At 33.8% G+C, this 7,432-nt stretch overlaps 2 protein-coding genes across 4 annotated transcripts; one reads left to right on the top strand and one right to left on the bottom strand.

The window, feature by feature from the left end:
- Positions 1–421: 421 nt before the first annotated feature.
- Positions 422–2,800, top strand: LOC143634275 (SKP1-like protein 1A). Of its 2 annotated transcripts, XM_077102410.1 has the most exons (3): positions 422–787; positions 2,370–2,554; positions 2,590–2,800. In XM_077102410.1, the coding sequence occupies exons 1-2, from the start codon at positions 491–493 to the stop codon at positions 2,541–2,543; spliced, it is 471 nt and encodes a 156-aa protein (XP_076958525.1). In that variant the 5' UTR covers positions 422–490; the 3' UTR covers positions 2,544–2,554; positions 2,590–2,800. The 2 variants fall into 2 exon arrangements, with proteins under 2 accessions (XP_076958525.1, XP_076958521.1); XM_077102406.1 differs by having other exon boundaries at positions 2,370–2,800.
- Positions 2,801–4,598: 1,798 nt separating this feature from the next.
- LOC143634318 (uncharacterized) lies at positions 4,599–7,168 on the bottom strand. 2 transcript variants are annotated; one of them, XM_077102446.1, is made up of 6 exons: positions 7,111–7,168; positions 6,647–6,795; positions 6,318–6,520; positions 5,986–6,226; positions 4,950–5,086; positions 4,599–4,866 (listed from the first exon to the last, which is right to left on the bottom strand). In XM_077102446.1, exons 2-6 carry the CDS (start codon positions 6,768–6,770, stop codon positions 4,639–4,641), a joined length of 933 nt encoding a protein of 310 aa, XP_076958561.1. In that variant the 5' UTR covers positions 6,771–6,795; positions 7,111–7,168; the 3' UTR covers positions 4,599–4,638. The 2 variants fall into 2 exon arrangements, with proteins under 2 accessions (XP_076958561.1, XP_076958553.1); XM_077102438.1 differs by having other exon boundaries at positions 6,318–6,523.
- Between the last annotated feature and the right edge of the window lie 264 nt (positions 7,169–7,432).

Here is a 7,432-nt window from a genome sequence, read left to right on the forward strand (position 1 = left end):
CATTTCCATCTCATTCCTCATCCTTATCTCTATAATTACACTAAAAACATTAGATTTTTCTCTTCTGTTTAATTAAATAATATTTTTTATATCTTTATTATTACAGTTTCCTCTCTCCTCTACTCACAACCAATCCAACAAATAATAAATAGAGGCAAACAATGTTCCCCAAATGTTTCTCCAAATTTACAAAAAATCACTACAACCTATAATTTACACTCACAACCCTATTCCATAATTTACAAACTCCTCGCACCTAATTATAGATTATAGCAACTTCTATCCCCTAACCCAAAAGTTATATTAAAAATATATACAAATTATAAATCATTAAATACTAGTATTAAGTTATTATATAAATATAAAACAACCACAACCACAACCACCCATTCAAAGCCCCCAAACGTCGTCAAATCAAAATCCTCCGCTAGGGTTAGGGTTTCCAAATCTCCAAATCCATTCCAATTCCTTCCGATCAAACAACCACACCATGTCATCATCATCAAAGGTGATCGTCCTCAAGAGCTCCGACGGAGAGACCTTCGAGGTGGAAGAAGCCGTGGCGTTGGAGTCACAAACAATCAAACACATGATTGAGGACGACTGTGCCGACACCAGTATTCCTCTGCCCAACGTCACCAGCAAGATCCTGTCGAAGGTGATTGAGTACTGTAAGAAGCATGTTGAGGCGCCAAAGAACGAGGAGAAGGCTGCTGAAGAGGATTTGAAGGCGTTTGATGCGGAGTTTGTCAAAGTGGACCAGAACACGCTCTTTGATCTTATATTGGTTCGGTTTTATTTTATATCTTTATTGTTTAATATTGTGATTTGTGATCTGTTAATATCAAATTTAGGGGTTTTTTTTTAGTTTTTGTTTTGTTATGATTAGTTTTTTGAATATTATATAAATTTTCTTAATGATTTAGGGTTAATTATTAAATAGGAGGACAACAGAGGTAATTTTTAAATTGTACGAGGCTTGAGCTTGGGTTTGATAACTAAACAAGCTTTATTGTTCGAGCTTGAAACAGCTTGGCTCGTGTCGAGTTTTGTATCAGCTTGGTTTGTTTTGTTATGATTAGTTTTGTGAATATTATATAAAATGCTGTTTTTTTTGTTACTGATTAATGATTTTTTTATTAACTTAAATAGAAGTCTGAAAAGAGATAAATTTAAAAATACATAAAAGGCTTGACATTGGGCTTGATAACTAAACGAGCTTTATTTGAGGCCCGTGCATGGTTTGAGCTTGAAATGGTTTGGCTCTTGTCGAGTTTTTTTTATTGATTCTGGCTTGAATAGCTCGGGAGAGCTGTCTTGTTTGCACTCTTTGGGTTTTGTTGTGATTATTCTGCTTTTCTGTTTTATAGTGATTGTTTTTTTGGGAACAGTATATAAATGCTGTTTTTTTGGTTGCTGATTAAAGCTTTTCTTAGGGTAAGCTTAATTAGAAGGACAAAGAGGTAAAGTTATGAATACATGAGGCTCGTTAAGGCTAGACAAGCCAAACGAGCTTCTCTTACATGGCTTGAGCTAAGCTTGATAACTGAATGAGCTTTATTTGATGCTCGGGCTCAGAAATGCTCGGTTTGTTTTGAGTTTTTTATCGTTCCGAGCTTGAGTAGCTTGGCTTGTTTGCACTGTAGTTGGGAGTGGAGGATTATAAAATATTGTAATATGTTTTGAGTGTTTGCTTGTGTCACTGAATATAGTTTATGGTGTTTTCTTATCTTTTGAATGCAGTGTAATTTAATAAAATAACAAAAGTAGCCATTTTTTTGGGTGTGTTATACACTTATACTTACTAGCATACTTAAATAATATGAAATGCAATTTTATGCTCTATGTGAATTACATTTTCAATATTGTGAATTTGTGATTGAATCTGTTGTGTTATCAGGTTTTTCTTGGGTATTATACTTTTTTTTGGTTCTAAATATGCATGATTTGTATGTGGTTTATATTTGTTAAGGTTTGACGCGCATTATGTTTTACAATTTTCTTAAGTGTTTTTTTGTCTGTTAGATAGAAAGCATCGGCTAATTAACTTAAAACAACATAAGAAACTCTTCTTACGCAAGACACTGATATGAATTCAACATAGACTCAAAACCAAAATTATGTATGAATCTATCAGATTACCTGTTTGAATTGGGATAGTTAGTAAGTATATAAACAACGAAGATAATCAAAAGATTATTACAATAACCTAAGTTAAATGAAGATAACATTTTTTATTGATGATTTTCATTGCTTTTATATACTACATGGATTTGTGTCGCATGTGCATTGAATTTTGTCAACTGGATGTGGGTTTATTTAGTTTTTTTTGGTTAATGATATGTTTGGGTGCTATTTTTTGGGTTCAGGCTGCCAATTACCTAAACATCAAGAGCTTGCTTGATCTAACATGTCAAACTGTTGCTGACATGATAAAAGGAAAGACGCCTGAAGAGATTCGGAAGACATTTAACATCAAGAATGATTTTACACCCGAGGAAGAAGAGGAGGTTCGCAGGGAGAATGCATGGGCGTTTGAGTAAAATCTATTTAAGTATCTTGAACCGACTTATTTTATAATGCAAGTAGTAGTGGCAGTAAATAATTTGGGGTCTGTTATGGTTTTCCTAGGAAACATCAAACATTCGTAATGTGGTCTCTGTTTGGATTCTGCTGTCTTTGTTTTGTCGGTTTTAATTTTTTGAAACGCTTGTTGGGAGGTTATGAAGTTTGTTTTGAACCATACTGAATGATGTTTACCGATCTAGTTTATGCGAAGGAACTGTTTAGATTTTTTTGGGTTCATTGTTTTAGTTGGCTGTGACTCTACATGAATGATCATGTTCGGTTTCGTTGTGGTGCTTACTGTTGTCATGTTTGTTTTGTGCTTGGTTTTTATTGAAATTTAAGAGCCAAATTGCAGAAAAAGAAGTATCGTACCGACTGCATTGGCCAAAACAACCGGCTTTTCTGATTTGAACTGATTTTTAAAAATGATGAAATATCATTCGTGAATGAAGCATTTTTATTTTTTATAACCAAACAGAAATATATCAAAGTTTGTGAAACCTCACTGTGATTGTTAATTTGTATTTTTGATTATATACTCTCTACTACGTCAGCCTGCAAGGTTTATGGATTGCACCTCACAGTGATTCATATCAACGATTGACTCCCCCTCAAGTTGTCAATCTTTATTAGTTGTCCTTTTAAGCGATGGGTCCAAGCAGTTTTTTATTTATAATTTAGACCACATCACATGAAACGCTGTCTCAAATGCCTCCCACACCTCACCTGCTGATGCGCTGCCTCAAATGCCTCACGCCTCACCTGCTGATGTGCTGCTTCAGGGCGACTCATATTTGCCTCACGTAAAATAAGGCGTTTTCCATAATGCCCAGAGCGCCTCATGCCTGGTGTGCGCCTTTTTAAACCAAGGAACTGCCTTTGATAAACACTCTTACATTTCTAACCGGCTTTGTGATATTAATTTTGGGTTTATTGGTGATAAGTTTTATAGCGATGTCACACATACGAGCTGACTCAGGTAGCATAGAACGCTAGAGCATCAACTCAGGTTAAAGTTGTACTACAAAACAAAGCCCGACTAGTCTAATGCAAGACAGTCCACATATGCCGATTCACTGCTATGGTGACGTCTGGATTTGAAAACCTTGCTTACTGGTTATAAGTTGCATGATTTGGTCTTAACTTTGTTGACAATGATCCTTTATAATGGTGTACAGTCCTAAATGATCGGTGTTGATTATTGTTAATGATGAAACATGAATTACGAGTAATAGAGTAAGTTACTATGATGATGTTGAAATATCGAGGACTTGCTAATGATGACAAGTTAGTAATGAAAATTTTGTTGTTGATAGTAAGATAACTTTTGCTTTTAGATAGTTATTACTGAAGAAAACCTTGATGTTGAACAAGTGCCCTTGCTTATGTAGTTAAGTTACCGATAAATTAAAGTGGTGAAAGGCTATACTAGTAACAGATAAACAAACATGTAACAAAAAACAAGGGCAATTAGACAAAAGTCTTTACAATAATAAAAAACAAGATGTAAGACAACTAAGGCTAAAGCAAAACGAAAGTGTAAAAACTGTAACCATGTTTCCAAAACAGGTCTATCGCAAATCCATAACCTTTATCCTACCATTATTCCTACGTATTCAAAAGCTCCTATCCCCGACCATGTCCTCATAGTGACGTTTAACGAATCTTATCTGATATGTTTATTTCTATTGTCAAGACTTCCATCTTTATGTTATTGTTTTTCAATCAAACAACGGTATTGTTCCACTACAAATCAAACAAAACCAATTTCAAGTTTCAAACCATAAACCGAACCTTGTAAATCTTAAATTGGCCAAACAAGCTAATTTGCTTAAATATAGTCGTTTCAACATTTTATAACCACCCCAATTGCCAAAAATACTCAAAATGTAGTGAGTGGAGCAGTGTCAAATTAATACCAAAATACACTCACTGTTATCATTGCATTAGACTCAAAAAACAACATAACATCTGTGCTTACAATTCTGTAACGAAACCACAAACATCCAGCATTAACTATCGTTACACATGAAAAGTAAACGAGCAATCCAACCACCTTTTAAATCAAAATCAATCTGGCAAAGCCGTTCCTCTCTCGAGATTATTCTTAATCTCAAGTGTGTATCTGCCAAACGCACGTTCAATCTTCTTATTGAAATGCTCGTTACGATCATTAATGGAGTCAATATCCTTCTCTTCATGAAACTTCCTTCTCCTACTAAATGCAGCCCTCTTCTCATCTTTGTCTCTAAGCTCCTTCACCATCCTCTCAATCTTATCCTCTGAAACCTTAGGTGCCTGTCGTTGTACAAACATATTTACTTAGGATCAAAATGATAACAATACCACGATGAATATTAATTCATGAACTTATGACTTACCTTTCCATATTGAAGACTTGAAGCTTCTCTGTAGAATTCAGGATCTGCTTCCTTCATTTTGTTGTATTCTTCAAGGTCAACATCAATATTCTTTGTCCTTTTCTTGTGTGCATCATACAAGGTTTTCTGATTAAAAACTGTTCAAATTTTAATATCATTTTGGTTAGCAAGGTGTTCATAGGCCCTTGAGTTCTCTAGGTTCTCACGGTTATAAGAAAAAATTATATATGACCAAAAACTAAAGAAGAATTTTGCATATACTCTTACAAACTTGTTGAATATCAAATATACAAACCCCAAACTTAAAATATCATATGTAATTGTTTTTTTCAAAAACAACTTAAAAATGACCATATTACCCCTATTCTTCTTAAAACATTAAAATTTTAAATTTACCCGTTAGCAATATTATCTTCAAACTACTAGCTTTACCCATTTTATAACAAAAAAAGCCGTGTTTAACCTCATTTTCTTGTATAACATTTTACAGATTTTTTTATACTATGTCACATACCCGAATGCCTGTCCCAATTGTTTTGGTTTTCCAATCGGTTCAAGTTGTTTTGTCATCCATACACCAAACTACCCCAACTCCCGTGTAATAATTAAATAACTTTACTAAAACTATGTGATAAAGTGAATACCATTTTGTTACGGACGATGATATTTTTTACTGCACGCCAACAAATATTTTTATGTTCATAATTTTATTCATTTCTACGTTTGTAAAAATAGTTGTCAACTGAAATATTTACCAACACCTTTCTTTTTTATATACGATTATAATTTGGGAGTATTTTATATAAAGATGTCATATATTTTACTTGAGGTAAAAGGTTAAACTAAAACTGAGCATATATGATATTTTAATTTTGGTTTGAGTGAAAATCATAAAACTTGTATGGGTATAATATGAAATTCTCCAAAAAAATAATATAAGCCAAAAATATTGATTAAAACCATTTAACATTTATTTAAATGGAAATCATACTAAAAATATATTTATTAAATGTTGATAGGAGATGAAAACACGTACCATCCCAACCGGCCGGAGCAGGATCCTTTTCCCACTTTTTATACTTAGTTTCTGCCACCTGCTGTGTATCCAACATATACGCTTCTTTCATATCCAACCCGTTTGCTTCTAGAAGCCTCCCGATCTTCTTCTTCCTCTCATCCAACCACTTCTGTTTGGAAATCCCTCTTGACTCTTGTGGACCCTCCATTCTCTTCTTCTCAGCCACCATGGCACTTTGATTGGCTTTCCGTGCCTCATTCTACATATACATGATTAAACATTTACACACACATATAATATAATAACTTATACTAAACACGAAAACCATAACTTGAGAAACAGGTGCTTACCATCCTCAGCCTTAACTCAAATAACTTCTTTTGTTTGCCAGTAAGCGTAGCGGGGTCCACTTGTGGTTCGTCATTGGGGGCGTTGTTGTCATCATCTTCATTCGGATGATCATCAGGTTCGCTTCTTTCATTATCAGGAAGCTCGGGTTGAACGGATGTTGTAACTGAAGTCGGTTGAGAGCTTCTGGTATCAGCTTTCAATCCTGCTAAAAGATTATAGCAGAGTTAGTAAAACACTAAAAGTATTAACTATTAATCATCTTTACTGAAAAGTTTTGATATTAAAGATAAAAGAAAGTGCTTTGTATATAAAGTTTAAGGTAACCAACCTCGTTCATCTTTGGCAGCTAACTTCTTGGCCTCGGCGATGAACTTAAAGCAAAATTCGGAGCATTCATGATACGGGTTTGACGCATTTCTACAATCGGGATGTACACCGGATTGCCCAGTCATCTGTTAGGCTGTATGTACGTATACTCTGCAAATACACCTAAAGTTAAATCTATGAACCACTATCGAACATAAAAAGAGTAATTAAAGCAAACTCACCGACAGAATCAAGTAATAATTAAGCCAAAATCTTATGAAAGTAAGTAATGGAATTGATTAGGGCAAAAGCCCTAAAATACTAGATTGTAGAAAGCCTAATCGCAATATAAAGGAAGAATGATATAGATTTTGGTATATGTATGTATATAGACGAATTAACATAACATGAATCTTATATAAGTGAGAAAGTTAAGTTATTATGATAATCAAGTAGGGATATAATAATTAATAATAATAATAATACCTTGGAAGAAAATCGATCGGTCGATCGATGGGATGAGGAAGATGAATGACGGAAACCCTCGATTGGATATTTAGGGGGTGTTTGGCCTAGCTTTTATTTTTAAACTTATGCCTGTATATAAAATTAGCTTATAGCTTTTTTTTCTATTGTTTGATAAGTTTTTTTCAAGTGTTTGGATTAGCTTATAATCTACAAGTTAATTATATGTCTTAATAAGTTGTTAAATCCAACATTCTTTAATTTGTTAGAGTAATAATTACTAATCCACCACCATTTGAGGACAAATAAGTAATTTACACCCTTAAACAAATAAACTTCTATC

Source organism: Bidens hawaiensis, unplaced genomic scaffold, assembly GCF_021521415.1.
Source record: "Bidens hawaiensis isolate Kalapana, Puna unplaced genomic scaffold, B.hawaiensis_p1.1 tig00000512_1, whole genome shotgun sequence".
NCBI lineage: Eukaryota > Viridiplantae > Streptophyta > Magnoliopsida > Asterales > Asteraceae > Bidens > Bidens hawaiensis.

Coding starts and splice junctions, on each gene's coding strand:
- LOC143634275 (XM_077102406.1), top strand. CDS start 491: ATGTCATCATCATCAAAGGTGATCGTCCTCAAGAGCTCCGACGGAGAG. Junction 788..2,369: donor CGCTCTTTGATCTTATATTG/GTTCGGTTTTAT, acceptor TTTTGGGTTCAG/GCTGCCAATTACCTAAACAT.
- LOC143634318 (XM_077102438.1), bottom strand. CDS start 6,770: ATGACTGGGCAATCCGGTGTACATCCCGATTGTAGAAATGCGTCAAAC. Junction 5,087..5,985: donor TGCTCCGGCCGGTTGGGATG/GTACGTGTTTTC, acceptor AAATTTGAACAG/TTTTTAATCAGAAAACCTTG. Junction 4,867..4,949: donor CAAGTCTTCAATATGGAAAG/GTAAGTCATAAG, acceptor GTACAACGACAG/GCACCTAAGGTTTCAGAGGA.